This window comes from Ictidomys tridecemlineatus, chromosome 7, assembly GCF_052094955.1.
Source record: "Ictidomys tridecemlineatus isolate mIctTri1 chromosome 7, mIctTri1.hap1, whole genome shotgun sequence".
Taxonomy (NCBI): Eukaryota; Metazoa; Chordata; class Mammalia; order Rodentia; family Sciuridae; genus Ictidomys; species Ictidomys tridecemlineatus.
The window spans coordinates 51,942,156-51,960,610 of record NC_135483.1 but is presented as its reverse complement, the minus strand read 5'-3'; the positions used below and the strand labels follow the sequence as shown (position 1 = coordinate 51,960,610).

Genomic DNA, 18,455 nt, shown 5'->3' with positions numbered 1-18,455 from the left:
TCTCTCAACCCTTTCCCATCTCAACAGCACTAATGCTAACAGCACCATTTTATAGGTTGTTGTGTCAATTTAATAAGGATCACCTCATAGAAAATGTTTTGAAAACATCTGCTTTAGATGGTTTAGATTGTAAAGTAACAATCTTGAGTTCTAAGCTCTTCCTTAGTTTTCTGGTTTGTTAAATGTACTTTCAAAAACTAACATACTTGTGAAGCTTTGAGGGATAGAGAGAGGAAAAATGTTGAGTTAACAAAAAAAGAAGGAGAAGGACGAGGAGGAGGGAGGGGAGAAAAAAGAAAGGATGGAGGGAGGGAAGGAAGGGAGGGAAGGAGGGAGGGAGGTAAGGAGGGAAAAAAGCAATCCAAAGTCATGTGAATATTTCATTTTATCTTTCTTAAGAGTTTTATCATTCAAAGCCTCTTGCTAATGTTTGGATGTAATTTGAGTATCCCCCAAGGTTTGGTCCCCAGGGAGGTGAAATTGGGGGATGTCATGGACATTTAAGAGATATGGCCTTGGGCTGGGATTATAGCTGAGTGGTAAAGTGTGAATCAGGCGGTATAGCAATACTAGATTTCAAACTATATTACAGAGCAATAGTGACAAAAACAGCATGGTACTGGTACCAAAACAGGCGGGTGGACCAATGGTACAGAATAGAGGACACAGAGACTAATCCACAAAGCTACAACTATCTTATATTTGATAAAGAAGCTAAAAGCATGCAATGGAGGAAGGATAGCATCTTCAACAAATGGTGTTGGGAAAACTGGAAATCCATATGCAACAAAATGAAACTGAATCCCCTCCTCTCGCCATGCACAAAAGTTAACTCAAAGTGGATCAAGGAGCTAGATATCAAATCAGAGACTCTGCGTCTGATAGAAGAAAAATTTGGCTCTGATCTACATATTGTGGGGTTGGGCTCCAAATTCCTTAATAGGACACCCATAGCACAGAGTTAATAACAAGAATCAACAAATGGGACTTACTCAAACTAAAAAGTTTTTTTCTCAGCAAGAGAAACAATAAGAGAGGTAAATAGGGAGCCTACATCATGGGAACAAATTTTTACTCCTCACACTTCAGATAGAGCCCTAATATCCAGAGTATACAAAGAACTCAAAAAATCAGACAATAAGACAACAAATAACCCAATCAACAAATGGGCCAAGGACCTGAACAGAGACTTCTCAGAGGAGGACATACAATCAATCAACAAGTACATGAAAAAATGCTCACCATCTCTAGCAGTCAGAGAAAAGCAAATCAAAACCACCCTAAGATACCATCTCACTCCAGTAAGATTGGCAGCCATTATGAAGTCAAACAACAACAAGTGCTGGCGAGGATGTGGGGAAAAGGGTACACTTGTACATTGCTGGTGGGACTGCAAACTGGTGCGGCCAATTTGGAAAGCAGTATGGAGATTCCTGAAAAAGCTGGGAATGGAACCACCATTTGACCCAGCTATTGCCCTTCTCAGACTATTCCCTGAAGACCTTAAAAGAGCATACTACAGGGATACTGCCACATCGATGTTCATAGCAGCACAATTCACAATTGCTAGACTGTGGAACCAACACAGATGCCCTTCAATAGATGAATGGATTAAAAAAAAGTGGCATTTATACACCATGGAGTATTATGCAGCACTAAAAAATGACAAAATCATGGAATTTGTAGGGAAATGGATGGCACTAGAGCAGATTATGCTTAGTGAAGCTAGCCAATCCCTAAAAAACAAATACCAAATGTCTTCTTTGATATAATGAGAGCAACTAAGAATAGAGCAGGGAGGAAGAGCAGGAAGAAAAGATTAACATTAAACAGAGACATGAGGTGGGAGGGAAAGGGAAAGAAAAGGGAAATTGCATGGAAATGGAGGGAGACCCTCATTGTTATACAAAATTACATATAAGAGGTTGTGAGGGGAATGGGAAAATAAACAAGGAGAGAAATGAATTACAGTAGATGGGGTAGAGAGAGAAGATGGGAGGGGAGGGGAGGGGGGATAGTAGGGGATAGGAAAGGTAGCAGAATACAACAGTTACTAATATGGCAGTATGTAAAAATGTGTATGTGTAACCGATGTGATTCTGCAATCTGCATTTGGGGTAAAAATGGGAGTTCATAACCCACTTGAATCTAACGTATGAAATATGATGTGTCAAGAGCTTTGTGATGTTGTGAACAACCAATTAAAAAAAAGAAGGAAAAAAAAGATTCCTTAAATGAAATGTTAAAAAAAAAAATAGCTGAGTGGTAGAGCACTCGCCTTGCATGCGCGAGGCCCTGGGTTTGATCCTCAGCACCATATAAAAATAAATAAATAAAATAAAGATATTGTGTTCATCTACAACTTAAAAAAATTAAAGAGAGAGAGAGAGAGAGAGAGAGAGAGAGAGAGAGAGAGAGAGAGAGAGCACGCTGGCCTTATGGAAGGCCTTAGGTCATTAAGAGTATACCCTCCAAAGAGCTTCTGAGACCTGGCCAGTCCCTCCTGCCTCTACTTCCCACTGGAAATGCGACTTCTTGCTCTGACTCTCTCCTGCCATGATGTCCCATCCTCACTAGAGGCCTTGATCTTGAACCCAAACCTCCAGGACCATAAGCACAAATAAAGCTTTCTTTACCTAATAAGTAGCCTTTGTCAGGTATCTTATTATAGTGCCAGAAAGCTGACTACCAAACCTCCATGAAGTTAACATAATGTTAAAACTCTTGTAGGCCTTAATACCTTATTAGTACTCTTCTAAACCTGCAGAAAAAAAAAGTCACTCACTTGCTGTATACTCTCATAAAGAAGACATAGTTGGTTTTACCCTAAAATTACACAACTGTTTCATTTTCATTCCTTGTAATTGCATAATATCTAACAGAATTGAGCCTCTGCTCATAGTGATGCTACCCCATTAGCAAGATCTGTCAGTCCGTTCTATCATTTGCTCCTCTTCTATTGCCTCATGCAGTTTCCTTGTAGAAAGATGCCCTGGCTTCCCTGGTGCTGTACTGCAGGCAGCTGGCACCAATCTTACAGAAACAAGCATACACACATCTCAGCCAGTCTCCTACATATGTGCCAACTATCATGCTTTCCCAGCATAAAGCACTAAATGTGTTGGGACTTTAAATAAGGCCCAATTTTCTGAAAGCACAACCAACATTTCAGGGAAAAACAAAAACAAAACCTTCAGCACTGGAAACACTATAAAAGAAATTTCAGACGTTTTTATTTCTTTAAGGCATTGGATGAATGGGTTTCTAAAGATAATGACAGCCCACTAGAAGTAAAAATCAGCCAGATCATCACATAACTGAGAGCGTATCTCTTTGGGGTTTCTCCGAAGCCTCATATTTTCATAACCCAGGTGTTGCTGCACCTTCTTTCCTTCTCCAAGGGGTGCTTTTTCTGAATCGGGGTGCTATCATTAGGCTAAGTCTTTCTCTAGTCGGTCTTCGCATCTCTGCTTGGAATTTTCCATTGAGGTCCCTGTCAGAATCCACACTGGAGCTCAGAAAGGAAGGGGCATGTCATGCCAAATGTACAGAGTTCCTATGGGGGCACTGGAGCCAAGTTGAAGAATTACAAGGCAATGGGATAGTGGACTTTCTGACTTTGTCAATTGCCCTGATACCATGAGAGAGAACCCTCAGGGCCCAGGCCTCTCAGGAAGGGGTCTACTCTGACATGTCCTTCTTGCTTGTACTATAAGGTACTGAGAATAGCCAGACCCTTGAAGGCTAGATATAGATATAGATACAGATATCTGTGAACACAAAGACCTTCTGAGGCTGGGCATGGTGGTGCATATCTATAATCCCAGTGGCTCAGGAGGCTGAGACAGGATTTCGAGTTCAAAGCCAGCCATAGCAATTTAGAGAGCCCCTAAGCAAATCAGCAAGACCTTGTTTCTTTTTTTTTTTTTTTTTTTATTGGTTGTTCAAAACATTACAGAGCTCAAGACATATCATCTTTCATACATTCGACTCAATTGGGTTTTGAACTCCCCAAATACATAATACAGACTCCCTTCTGTTACATACTCACATTTTTACATAATGGCATATTAGTGACTGTTGTATTCTGCTACCTTTCCTATCCCCTACTATCCCCCCTCCCCTCCCCTCCCCTCCCAACATCCCTCTCTACCTCCTAAGACCTTGTTTCTAAATAAAATATAAAAAAATAATTGGGGATGTGGTTCAGTGGTTATGCAACCCTGATTTCAATCCCTGGTACAAAAAAAAAAAAAAAAACTTTCTGAGGTTTGGGAACACAGGGTTAACAGGCTCCTACACCTACTCGAAGCAATCCAAAGACAGAGCATCCACATTCTCTGCAGAGACTCCAGGCCCTGAGATGCTCCAGCAACCCACATTACAGAATGCAGTTTCAAGCCCAGTCAGTTATATAACTAAATATTCTAAAGCCAGTGTTTTCCCAATTGACAGCCCACTCAATGTCATAGGTCACGGCCAGCATTTTCAAAAACTAAGAAGAGTAGAAAATATCAAAGGTGCATTGCACATAACAAAGGTAAGTACCTTCTTTTCATTTGTACAATTTGTTCCATGAACTTTTTTCATGAAATTTTTATTTCAGGCAGATAGGTAGGCAGATGACCTGTCAGTATTATGAGCTAGGCCATTACACAGAATGCAATTCTACCACAGCTCTTGGTCAAGATAGGCAGACAGTGGAAAGATGTGCTCTTATTATTCTATCCTCCATTTCTAATTTTGATTTTTTTTTTTACTCTGCTTTCAGTACTAATGAACAGACAATGTGCTCTATTTCTCTTTTCCCTGCATTGATAGTCCCCAAAGATACCACATCGACTCTGCATACCCAGTCTGGATTTGACCTGCCTTCAAGAGGTGATTTCAAGATATGTATTTCTTTTTTTGATGGGAACAGCCTGGATAAGATAATTATCATTCATAAGAATCACAGACATTTCACAGGACTTAAACCAATCTCACACATATACACAAACACCTGCATACGTACATGTGCATGCATACCCGTGCACATTTTTCTTTTTCTGGTCAAGGAAATAAATGGTAGAATGTTTTGGGGATTCAACCTGAGATTCATCAGAGTCCTGTGCAATGTGACATCCTCCATTTCTATGCTTCTAAAACGATGCATGTTTGCAGAGGCCCTCTGGGGACAGTGAGCCATCCTGACCTCGTGACCCTCCGGGTTGTGCAGCGGATGAGGCGGACTCTCTCCCTGCAATTTTGCTCCAGTCAACGGGTTAATCCTCCTGGAGCTGAAGTCTGACACGACGTGAACTCCAACCTCCCCTCACAGCTGTTTTAACTTTTCATGTGCCTGACAAGAAGCATGCACATCTGACCTAAACCTCACCTGCTGTAATGTGACTCCACTTCATCGATTCACTGTCGGAGGGCCACCAAACATTTCTGGAGCCTCCCCGCCATGGGCTTCCATTGCTCCAGGCTCTGCAGAGCCTGGAAGGCAAGAGCTCCCAGTCTAGCCCCAAAGACAACACTCCATGTCATGTCAGGCCACCAGTGCAACAAAGACAATAAGGGAACAGCACAGGTTGGCCTCAGAGGGCCTGGTTCAGCTCCCAAAGGAGCTGGTTATGACTTGAAGCTCTGAGTGGTAATGGAGAAAGGTTGGCCTCTTCCTCCTGAGAATTCTTTCCCCTCAACTTCTCTCCGACTCCTAATTAAATATTCACAGTTAAATTTCTTTTTATATTCAACTTTTAGCCCTTTTATCAGCTCTATTGATAAAGTTGGTTTTTTTCTATCTCTCCTTGCTATGAATGTTTGTTGCTCCCCAAAATTCATATGTTGAAACACTGACCCCCAAGGAAATGGTGTTAGGAGATGGGACCCTCAGGAGATGATCAGGTCATGGGTGCAAAGTCCTTATGAATGGGATCAATTCCCTTATAAAAGAGACCTCCTGCCATGTGAGTTATGGTGAAAAGACAAACCCATGAGCCAGGAAGTAGGGTCCTCATCAGGGCCTTAACCTTGGATTTGTCAGCCTCCAAAGCAGGAAGAGGGCTGGGGATACAGCTCAGTTGGTGGAGTGATTGCCTTGCATGCACAAGGCCCTGGGTTCAATCCCCAGCACCACCAAAAAAAAAAAAAGAAAAAGAAAGACAAAGTTAATAGAGAGATAAGCTCTATTGTCCACATGTCTAAAAGTGTGGAGACTCAAAACAGGGAGAAATAAATTTCTATTGTTCATATGCTATCCCGCTTATGATATCTTGTGATAGCAACCCAAAGACACTAACACGCTCCCTCTACAACGCAAGCAGGAACTATGTCTATTTTGTTCTCTCTTCAGCGTCCAATACAGCTGTCTGGCAATCAGCGTTTGTTCAGTAAACGTGTGAAGCCCATTTTTCATGGGCTTTGTTAGCCTGAGATGGAGGAGAGGGCTCATGTTTAAAATGAATTCCTATTAGAAACCATGAGAGCAACTCCCAAATTCTCCTCTCCATTGTAGAAGGCCTTCCATCCCCACCAGGTCTCTCCTGCTAACACAGGAGAGCCCCTGGAGATGTCTGTACTGTGCTCAGGAACAAGGTGCTATAGGTGTGGCCGCCACCCTGGAGACCTCCACAGGCAGGAGAGGTTCTGCATTCTCTGAAGCCCTCCACACATCACAGGCAGGGCTGTCCGCCACGAGGAGGGGGAAAGAACACCTCTCCCTCCCTGGTGTAACCCCTTTCTACAAGGTACCAAAGCAACCTGGTGAGGATTTCTTCTTCCAACACCTACCTTTCTTCCCTTTGATCTGATGTGAGTCAGAGAGACGATGTGATGTGAGTCACAAAGAGTTCATCTGAGGACAAGGGGCAAGATTCAGAATCTCTTCTCCCCACTCATCACTAAGACACTGGAATCGGGCTGAACTTATTAGCCTAACTCTTCCTTAGGGTGAGGGATTCCCAGGAGGCTGTTCACTGTCTGCAAAAGAAACTGCTCTGGTAGCCCACCAGGTGTGTCTAGATCCCAGCCACTGCCACACTCCACCTTGAGCTTGAGAGCCACGACTGAATTCCTTCTTGAAAATGGAATCTTGAGGTGATATAGACACACGGGATGTGCCTGAATAAACCTGTGAGTTCCTGTGTGGCCAGGAAGTGTCCATGAATCCAGACACAGCTGGTGGCTGAACCCTGTGGGAAGACAACTCTACTTCTTTCTGAACCCGTGGACATTCTGTCAGTTGAGCTATCACAAAGGCATCTTGGAGAGACAGTGTGGACCTCACGGAAGACACCATCACTCCCGTCAATGTGACTGCAGTGGACAGGATCACTGTCATTACTCCAGTCACTCAGCAGTGCCCTGATGGCAGGCCAGCCAATTTGCATAGGATGCTCACGACCAGACTCTGATTATCTGATGTGGGTACATGACGTCTTATAGAAACCCATTTTCCACATGAGAAAAATTTTATTTTTGGCTTATTCAATCATCAGCAAACAGTTATTGAATGCCTACTGTGCCAGAGATTCATCTATTCAAAGCCACAAACAAAAGCCATAAGGTCACTATTCTTACATACTTATCATAAATAAAAGAATGTCAGAAGTAAATCAAAGCATGTCCCAAGTGTGTCTAGATCCCACGTAAGAAAACAGTTAAATAACAAGATAATTGACAGAATCATGATTTTAAGAAAAAAAAAAGTAAACAGCAACACGGCATAAAATGTGGCTGGAATTAACTACCCCATATCATCCCTATCTCTCGTTTCCCTTTTTTCTCTAATGCACATGCCAGAAAGATGAAACAGATATTTCCCAATTTTCATTATTGCTAGGCGTAGCAGTATGACATAAATCCTTGACTGCAGATAAAATACCCTGCAGAAGGCTTCCCTGCCCATTAAAATGCAGAGCCACATGAGAAAAGATTTTGATCCTTTTAATTTCCTCTTCTCCTTGTTTCGAACACAGACATAATGCTGATGAGGTGATATCACTGGGGAGAAGGTTAAGATGCTAAGGACGGTAGAGTAGAAAGTGAGAAAGGGCCCAAGTCCCTGATGGCATCCCTGAGCTTGGCATAGCCCTGACCTGACTACCCTAGGTGTCTTAAGATGTGAGACAAAGTCCTGACAGGTTAGGCCCTTATTAGGTTTATTCTTGCTTGAAGACAAACAATTTTTTTTTTTTTGGTGGTGGTGGTGGTACCAGGGAATTGAACCCAGAGGTACTCTACCACTGAGCTACACATCCCCAATCCTTTCTATTTCTTAAATTTTGAGACACAAAGTCTCACTAAATTGCTGAGGCTGGCCTCAAACTTGTGATCCTCCTGCCTTAGCCTCCTGAATCACTGAGATCACAGGCATGGCACCACCACCTGGGCTAAGCCAAACGGTTTTCTAACTAACAGAGGGACATAGAGTTGGGAGAAGAAAGCTACTTTAACTCACATGTTTATGGAGTTAAGACCTAAATGATAAGAAGAAGCCAGCCATTGTTCTAGGGGGAAAACATTTCAGGCAGAAAGAACATGAAGTACAAAGTCCCTGAAACAGAAATAAGTGCTATATTCAAAGAACACAGTGTGCCAAGGCAACACGAACAGGGAGATTTTGACCTCATTGGAGGTCCCAGAGGCAAGTGGGTGCTAGCCACAGGGAGCCCTATAAGCCATGTCAGAAAATCTGAGTTCTATTTTAATTCCAAGGGGGAGATTTGAGATGGATGGATTTGAGATGTATTTTGGAAGTAAATCCTGTAACAAGATTTGTTGATGGATTGAATGTAGAAAAGGGGGGAAAACAGGCCTTGCAAGTGACTCCTAGGGTTTTGTCCTGAACAACTGTGTGGAAGATGGGGTCACTTGAGAGAGGAAGAATCAGGGAGGTCTCGGTGGGGGAAAAAGAGAGGAGTGCAGAATCAAAACCTGTAGGCCAAACTGGCAATATCCACTAGAGTTGCCAGTGGCAAGTCACGTAGGAAGCTGGACTCAGGAATCTGAAGCTCCCGCGAGAAGTGAAGCCTGGAGACAGACACTTGGAACCATCCACATCATGTGCTGTTCCAAACATGAGTCTGCAAGTGAGTTCCTGGACAAAGAGGTTTAGGCCTGGGATATGTCAGCGTTTAGGCTTAGAATGCAGGTGAGGGAACCAACAGAGGGGACAGGAGGGAATACCAGGGGAAGTGAAATAAAACTAGGAAGCTTCGAGAGAGAAGTGAGAAGAGGATGGGGAGTGTTGGGGGCTCAACTTAATGATGCCAAGAGGCTGAGAGCACTGAGACAGAGCCAAGGCTGTGGACTGAGCTGGTTGGATGTCAGGTCATCTCACCAAGAGCAGTTTCAGAAGAGAAAAGGAGTGGAAGCCACACTTTGGTGGGTTCAAGACAAAATGGGAGATGAGGAAATGAAGTCCAGACATCTCTTCAGTATAGATAGTTTTACTCTGAAGAAGAGCAGGAAAATGGGGCAGCGTAAGAACAAATGGGGGATCTGGGAAGGCTTTCCAGTTCGAGGGTAGATCTTAGGGCCCTTTGCACGTGGGGATGTTGGTTATGCAATGAGGTGGAGGACTTGACATTTACTGAGCTCTCACTGCATATCAGACGCTTTACAAATTCCCAGTTAATCCGCACTGTTGTGAAGCCTGTGAAGTTGGAATTTTTCACTCTTTACATGGACAGGAGGAAGACAATAGAACATATTGGTTGGTACTTCCAATTTGAGCGTGACATCATCTGAGTTGTGTGACCTCAACCAGTTATTTAACTCCTTATTTAACTCATTGGTAAGTGAGGATAAAATAGTACTTATTCCAGAAGATTGATCGGAATATCGAAATGAAATAATCCTCATAAAACATGCGGCACAGCCGGGCACGGTTTGGTGCACACCTGTTATCCCAGCGGCTCAGGAGGCTAACACGGGAGGATCGTGACTTTAAAGCCAGCCTCAGCAAAAGCAAAGTGCTAAGCAACTCAATGAAACCCCGTCTCTAAATAAAATACAAAATAGGGCTGGGGATATGGCTCAGTGTTAGAAGAGGGCCCTTGAGTTCAATCCCTGGTACTGCCCCCCCCCCAAAAAAAACCATTCGGCAGAGGCCTCACACATTGCAAGTGCTCTATTAATATTTCTTTCCAGAAATGAGAAAAGAGAGCCTTGGAGATTCAGTGTCTTTATTTATTTAACAAATATACTGAGCTTTGACATTTTGCTCCATTCCAAGTGAAGCTAGGAAATACTGCAATGAATAGATTCCTATCTTCATGGAGCTTATAGTCCACACTGACTATAATCATGACAGTGGCAGTAGTAGTAGTAGTAGTAGTAGCAGTAGTAGTAGTAGTAGTAGTAGTAGCAGCAGCAGTAGTACTAGTAGTAAATAAATAAATAAACTAACAACAACTAGTACGTCTTTCCTACATGCCAGGCCCTGAAGGCTTCATGGTTGTGAGTAACATGCAAAATCTGCCTTGCTCCACTCAGTCTTTCTATTATGTCATCCTTCCCAGGGGTATCATTTTTCAGGAAGAATGAAACCCAACTCTAATGAAATAATCCAGTTGTGCGAGGACATGTTATTGAAAGGAAAACAGTAGAGGTGATGACTAACCTTCCTTGCTTTCTCCACAATTTCCCTGATGGTATCGGAAACAGATTTTAAGGATTGTTTTTCTCTGCTTCCTGCCTCCTTTCCCTTCCCAGGTTTCTTCTCAATTTGTTTAATTAATTAGTGACACATAGGTGACTGGCGCCATGTTGGATCCTGTGGGGGTATCAGAGAAAAGTATTGTTGTGGGCTTAACTGTGGCTCCCCCAAAATTCATATGCCCCCTAACCCTAGTGCCTCACATTGTGACTAGGAGACAGGATCTTTAAAGAGGTGATTAAGAAAAAATGAGGTCCTATGGGTGAGCTCCCTAGTCCAATATGACTGGGGTCCTTGTAAGAAGAGGAGATTAGGGCACAGACACTGCGTGAAGACACAGAGAAAAGACAGCCAATGGCAAGCCAGGCAGAGGCCACAGATAAATGAACCCTGCCAACACCTACTCTTGGACTTCCAGCCTCTAGGACTATGAGAGAATAAATTTCTCTTGTTTAAAACCCCTAGTCTGTAGTATTTTTTTTTTTTTTTTTTTTTTTGCCTAGTAAACTAATCCAAAAAGAAAATGAGAAAAGCACTGAAGTTAAATCCCTAGGCCACGGAGGAGGAAGACAGTATTTGCCTCAGTCAGAGAAAGATCTGGGGAAGGAATAGATTGTGAACTGGCCTGAGGGTGACCACATGGACTCACTGGGTATCAAATGGGAGACGAGAACATTCCAGGGAGGTGGCCCAGCATGAGTCATCTTTCCTCTGTTATTAAATCACTCTCTTTGAGTCCCCTTAGGATTATCTTTACCAAGTTCTAACCAATGATCATTCTGTTACTATTTCATCATTATGTTCATTAAGGATGGTTCTCTTCACTTTGAGATGAGGAGACAGAGGCACAGAAAGGGAATGAAACCTAGCCAAGGCCACACACTTAGTAAGGGGCAGAGCTGAACACTCACCTGGACATTCCTCCTCTGGTGGTATAACCAAGACCAAGTTTGGCCAGTTGGTGAGTAGGTGCAGATTGAGGTACTGTGCCGCAAAGGGTGTGTCGGGGAAAGTGGAGATTCTTCTGGTCATAAACAAAATGACAATAAAACAATGAGATCAGATTTCTCAGGAGACTTGTCAACTAGCTGGAAGACAGATACTGGATAAAAGAATTTTTAACAATTGATTTATTTTTATTTGTTTTAATTAGTATACAAGACAGTAGAATGCACTTTGATACATCATATATAATGGAGTATAATTTCTCATTCTTCTGGTTATGCATGATGTAGAATCCCACTGGTCGTATAGTCATATATGTACATAGGGTAATAATGTCTGATTCATTCTACTGTCCTTGCTACTCCTGTACCCCTTCACCTCCTTTCACTTTCTTCAACCTAATCTGAAGTAACTCTATTATTCCAGAGTGCCCCCACTGTGAATTTTTGAGCAAAAAACATGGAATAGAAATATGTTTCTCCAGGGTGCCAAAAAGGGAGGACAATGATTTAAATGAATTAACAGATATATTTATACAGACTCTAGTCTCCTTTCTTAAAGAGATACCTAGCATTTTGCATTGACGACATTGTGTTATGCTAGAGAATTCCATGTCTACAGCTAACATGCCCAAGGTATAAATGCATGAAAAGTAATCAATAAATGAAAATATACGTCATTGGTTAGAAACAAATGTAAATGCGATTTCAATTCAAAAATTTTCTTTCACAGAAAAGTATACTTGGTGGGGCTGGGGTTATGGCTCAGCAGTAGAGTATTCGCCTCACATGTGCAAGGCCCTGGGTCCTCAGCACCACATAAAAATAAATAAATAAATAAAATAAAGTTATGGTGTCCAACTACAACTACAAAAAAATAATTTAAAAAAGAAAAGAAAAGTATACTTGGCCAAGAAAAAAAAAATAACTTTTTTTTCATGGTACTGGGGATTAAACCCAGGGGCACTTTACCACTGAGCTACATCCTAGAACTTTTTTATTCTTTGTTTTGAGACAGAGTTGAGCTAAGTTGCCCAGACTGGCTTGAACTTGCTATCTTCCTGCCTCAGCCTTTAGTTGCTGGGATTAGAGGTGTAGGCCACCCAGCTTAAAAAAAAAAAAAAAAAATTACAAGTCACTTTAAAATATTGGATTAGAGGAGAAATCAAATTTTCTTTTTTGTATCCAATTCATTTTCAGTGAAGATATTGTTTTACTAAATTGCTTAAAGTGTCAAGAAATGGGTAAGAAATGCCAGTAGGTAATAAATCTAGGACAGATTTACAAAATGTGTTTTTCTGCTAAAAAGAAGTTATTTCTTCACATAGTATAGAGAGTATCTCAATCAAGGGATCAAAGATTCTGATAATTCCAGGATTCTGTTCCTGCCTTGTCATTATCACTGTGGGTTCCCAGGCTGACACCCACAATCAACTCAGCTCCTCAAAGGTCTACAGCTCTGAAGACATGCCATATTGTCCTACCTCTCTCTTGTCTGTGCTGCAAAGTTCTCTGATTTTAGGAAGAAATTAGCACTTTTAGCAACTAATTACACAAGACACTGTCATTTCTTTCTAGATGGGGGAAAAAAAAACTTAAAAGCAATACACCTTAGTTATCTTCCATGTGTTAAATCATAAGAAAAGATAACACGTTTGTTTCATTGCTATGAAATTAATTTTCTTCCCAGTTATTTTGTTTATTTGCTCAATTCAAAATTTGAGCAGCATAATCAGTATATATTTTTGGTATTCATATAAAATTAAGGCTTCATAAATATGAATCATGCTATTAACTGTGTGCATTGTGATTTTCTCTAATTGCTGTCATTTGCATACGACACAACTCTTCAATAGTCAAAAGATTAGAGGAAAATTTGGGAAGTGTGCACAGAACATTTTGGAATACAGAGTGTAGCATATGGGGTTTGAATTACATGGGGTGCTAACTCTCTTTTGTGTTTTATTTATAGACAGGGTCTCACTGAATTGCTCAGAGTCTCACTAAGTTGCTGAGGCTGGCTTTGAACTTGCAATCCTCTAGCCTCAGCCTCCCGAACCACTGGGATTACAGGCATGAGCCACCATGCCCGGCATGATTTTTAAACATGCATAAAAGAAGCTGTCTAGCTGGGCACGGTGACACATGCCTATAATTCCAGAAGCTCAGAGGATGAGGCAGGAAGATCACAAGTTCAGAGCCAGCCTCAACAATTTATCAAGGCCCTAAGCAATTTAGCAAGACCCTAAGCAACTTAGCAACACCCTATCTCAAAATAAAAAATAAAAAGGGTTGAGGATGTAGCTCGGTGGTTAAGAGCTCCTGGGTTCAATCCTCAGTACTAAATTAATTAATTAATTAATTAAAATAAAAGAGGCTCTCTCTCTAAGTAATGTATATAGGAAAGTATTCCTATTCAACCAACTTGTCAATTTGGAAGAAACTCATGAATGACCTCATACAGTAGAAAGAAGATTATGAAATTGTTCTATTTCAGAAAGAATGAAGACATTTTTGAAATATTCTCAAATTTGGGAGTCTTTTTTTCCCATTAATCTGGATTACATTTTTTTTCTCTGTGACAATAGAGGGAAACATGGTTTTATTTAAATACGTAAAAGCTAAAAAATAATGGAAAAGGATTATAATTTCTATTTATATAACATTTGAGACAATAAACAATGCACTTCTCTTAGAAAAGCAACCAAAAGTGCATCCTTTTGCAATGAACCTTGAGTCGGTGCTGCAACACTTGGATTCTAAGGGGGGTTTAAAGCCGTGACCATAGGCAAGCAGTGTATAAATCTCCATAACACCAATCCCATAATAGGCCACACTTCCTGGAAAGAAAAACTTTAAGAAATATGTGTGTTGCAGAAGGGATTGATGAAAAACCTGTCTTTCAAAATGACATCCAAGCTGAGTGCCACACACTTGTAATTCCAGTCTTTGAGGGACCACAAATTGGATGCCAGCTTGGGCAACTTAGCAAGAACCTATCTCAAAATAAGAAGTGGGGTGTAGCTCAGTGGTAGACTGCTTGCCTTGTGTTTGCAAGGCCCTTCATTCAGTCTCCAGCAAAACACACACACACACGCACACACACAAGGTATCAAGCTTCAACTATATTAGTTCCTTCTGGAGTGATGGAAGCATCATTTCTTCTTTTATAATAATTCATTCTAAATCAAGAAGTCATTTAGAGATAGGAAAAATAAAATCACAAGGATGTTTATAGTACTATTCAGATGGGAAATCAACAAGAAGGAAAATGTAAAGAGTTCTGAGCAAACTGATTTTTAGTACTTCCCTGGTGGACTTTCCCAGGTATTCCCCCAAGGCAATGCTTGTGTTCTGGGAATGCTGGTCTGTCACAGCAGTGGTCCTCAGAGCGCAAGTGTGTAGCACCAAGGAGTTTGCCAAAGATGCAACTCAATGCCTTCACTCCAGACCTACTGAATCAGAAACGCTAGTGTGGAACTCAGGAGTATAGGTGTTAAGTGAGTCCTCAGGATGATGCGGACGTGTGTTGAACTTTGAGAATGGCTGGTCTGTAGTGCATGGCCTCTCTAACTCTCAATTAATTTCTCCTTCAGATTAAAGCCCCTCCCTTAGCCTTAAGCCCCACCCCTCCACATGTCTGGAACAGCTGTTTCATCAAACCCTGACAGCTCTTTACTTGAAATAGAATTTGTCATGAACACACCACACTTAAATATTTGCAGGGATATGATCATACCATGTCCTAAGTTGTCCTTTAAATGACAGACAGTCCCTAACTTAAGATAGTTGGACTTACGATTTTTCAACATGACAATGAAGTGAAAGTGATACAGATTTGTTAGAAACTGTACTTTGAATTTTGATCTTTTCCCAGGCAAGGGATGCTCATGGTATGATCTCTCCGATGATGCTGGGCAGCAGCAAGGAGCCACAGCTCCCAGTCACTCGAGTGACCACCAAGGGAACAACCCTTACTGTACAGTGCATTGTGTTGGCAACATTTTGGGAGTACAGGTATTCAATAAATTATGTGAGATATTTAATACTTTAATATAAAATATAAAAATAGACTTTTCATTAGATGATTTTGTCCAACACTAGACTAATGGAACTGCTTTGGACATATATAAGGTAAATGAGGCAAAGCTGTGATGTTTGGTAAGTTAGGTGTATTAAATGAGTTTCAATTTACCATATTTTCAACATACCATGGTTGTTGACATGTAACCCCATCATGAATGGAGGAGCATCTATATACTTCTTCTTTTTCCTTTTTTTTTTTTTTTTTTGTATTAGGGATTGAACCCAGAGGTGCTTTGTCACTGAGTTACATTACCAGCCCATTTTATTTTTTGAGACAGGGTCTCGCTAAATTGTTTAGAGCCTAAGTTGCTGAGGCTGGTTTCAAACTCACAATCCTGCTGCTTCAGCCTCCCAAGTCGCTGGGGTAATAGCTGTGCACCACTGGGGCTGACACATCTGCATTTCTTACCTGCATGTGTGCTGTCACTTTGACAGAAGGGAATCCTCTTGAACACAGGAACTGTGCCATACAGACTATTTCCCTTACCACAGATTTATGAGTGTGGACGCCACAGCTTTTGTTCCTCCTCTTGTCACATCATTTTGTTCTTTTGAAGTATCCAAAGTTCACCTATTTTTCAAGGTTCAGTTCAAATAGTACTTTTTTATGATCTGGCTTCTGTATACAGAAATTTCTTGCCGGGTTCACTGGCACACCCCTGTATTCCCAGCTCTCAGGAGATGGAGGCAGGAGGATCACCAGTTCAAAGCGAGCCCCAGCAAAAGTGAGGTGCTAAGCAACTCAGGGAGACCTTGTCACTAAACCAAACAGGGCTGGGGATCTGGCTCAGTGGTCAAATGCCTCTAAGTTCAATCCCCAGTACTACCCCCCACCAAGAAAAATAGAAAAAGAAAAAAATAGTTTTTCTTCTTTGGAAAAGCCATAGCATTTTTAAAAATTGTTTATTTTTTTGCTCCAAGTTACAGTCATTTATGCATGTATTATCTTTCTCATCACTGAAAATGGAGTTAATTGTTCCAAACTTCCCTTTTAAAAAAAGAAATAGCAATAAGCCTCAGGGTATGTATGTATGATTATGGTATTCTCCCCAATATTTATAGTTCTGATTTGGGGTAATTGACTATTTGCCCAGGAAGTAACTCATATTTCAGAGAGATACAGTCTTTCTGCTGGGCACACTCGGGGTCTTTAACAGGGCCTGCACTCCGCAGACAATTGTTGCAATTTGTGTGGTCTAATGAGTGGTCGCGCAAGATTAGACATGAAGTAACGGGAATCTGCAGGAAATGGAGCCATAAGGAAACCAGGGCGACTTTAAGTCCCATCGGTAAGGAAGAAAAGAGCTTCACCGCAGGGTAAGGACCAGTAGCACAGGTTTAATTGTTACCATGTCTTGGTGTGAACCTACGGTGCTGGTGCCGCTGTCAGCGCTAATGGGAACCTGATGCAGCCTACTTCCTGAGACTCACCCGTCCTGACTTCAAACATTGCAGCCCATCCTGCAGGAGCAAGCAGGCTGGAGTTCCACTCAACAAAGGAAGGGCCTTCCCACCTCCAGCCCCATCAACTAAGAGGGTTGCACCAGGGACCCCAGCAGATCTCTGGGACCACTCCTCTAATATTCCCCACTCAATACTAAATTCTAACCTCCTCCAACCCCATGAAAGTCTTCCAGAATTATCTTAGCAGTCCAGAGAAATGGCTCTGAGCTTGAAAACCCAAGGGTGGGAGAAAGCACACAGGTCAGGTCATTTGCCAGCAAATCACTTGGTCAGCTGGCATTGTAATCCAGGTCTGGGGTCCACATATGCATATCCTGAAAACAGGTATTGAGAATTTATCATGGATGGGGATGGAGAGAGGAAATGTGCCTGGAGGTCTGTTTCTCCTCTTCCTGCCTTTCACTGCTGTTTTGCCACTGACTCTTGACAAGAAAATACCAAAGTAGCAGCCAAAAAAAATCCCTCCGTTTATGTGATTGGAAAAGTGTTTATAGTCCCTGATGTTTGGGGTCAGCCCCAAAACCCTCAAGGCAGGCAGGTATAATCCCAGGTCTCTTCTCTAAGGAGGAGGAGTTTTCTGGAATTTAAAGCTTCCTGGGTTCTTTCTCTTACCTCAATTCCCAGAGGCTATGCAACCTGGTGTTTTTTTCTTCCTTTGCTGAGGTTTCTAAAGTTCCCTTTTTTTCACAACCCTTATCGACATGTAAACTCCACAGCAGGGTGAAAAGGTAGGTGTTTAAGATAGACGGCAACAGCTGGGATAAACTGCCTCTTAAAAGGCTGTCTTAATGAAATGCATCTCTTTATATTTGGGGCATTTGTAAGCAGAATGGAAATGAAACTTGAGAAGATTGTGCGATAACCAGACTATATCCTGTCAAGAGAGTTTCTCCAATAACAGAGATGAGCTCCTAGATAGCTACCAGATCTCCAGCTTCCGCCCAGTGGCTCCCACCATAAATCTTCATTCTTACTCAGGTTTTCTGTGGATTTTTTTTTTTTTTTTTTTTTTTTTTTTTTGAGGACAGAGTTCATTTCCCTGGAGAGACAGGCCTAAGGAAAGATCTGGAATTCCTCCAGTTAAAAAAAGCCATCATTCTGCTTAGTCAACATTAGCTCCATCAGAATCAATATCCTGCCCAGGGTGGTTTACATTGTTCTGAAGTCTTTTACAGGTGGCCAGGCAAAGATACAGTTCCTAATCTGGATTTTCTGAAAGGGAAAAGAAAATATTCCTCAGACTTGGGGAAAAGGAAAAAAAAAAAAAAAAGAGGTCTGAACTCTCCTCTTAAAAATAAGCTCCCTTTTGTGAC

General features: G+C 41.6%; 1 protein-coding gene across 1 annotated transcript in view; it reads right to left on the bottom strand.

Annotated features, from left to right (window-relative positions):
- LOC144365468 (uncharacterized) overlaps positions 1 to 18,455 on the bottom strand; it is a 44,777-nt gene that overhangs the window by 18,505 nt on the left and 7,817 nt on the right. Inside the window, exon 2 of the mRNA XM_078016989.1 lies at positions 11,560 to 11,672. Within this exon, the coding sequence (XP_077873115.1) occupies positions 11,560 to 11,672 (113 nt within the window). The remainder of the gene's footprint in view (positions 1 to 11,559; positions 11,673 to 18,455) is intronic.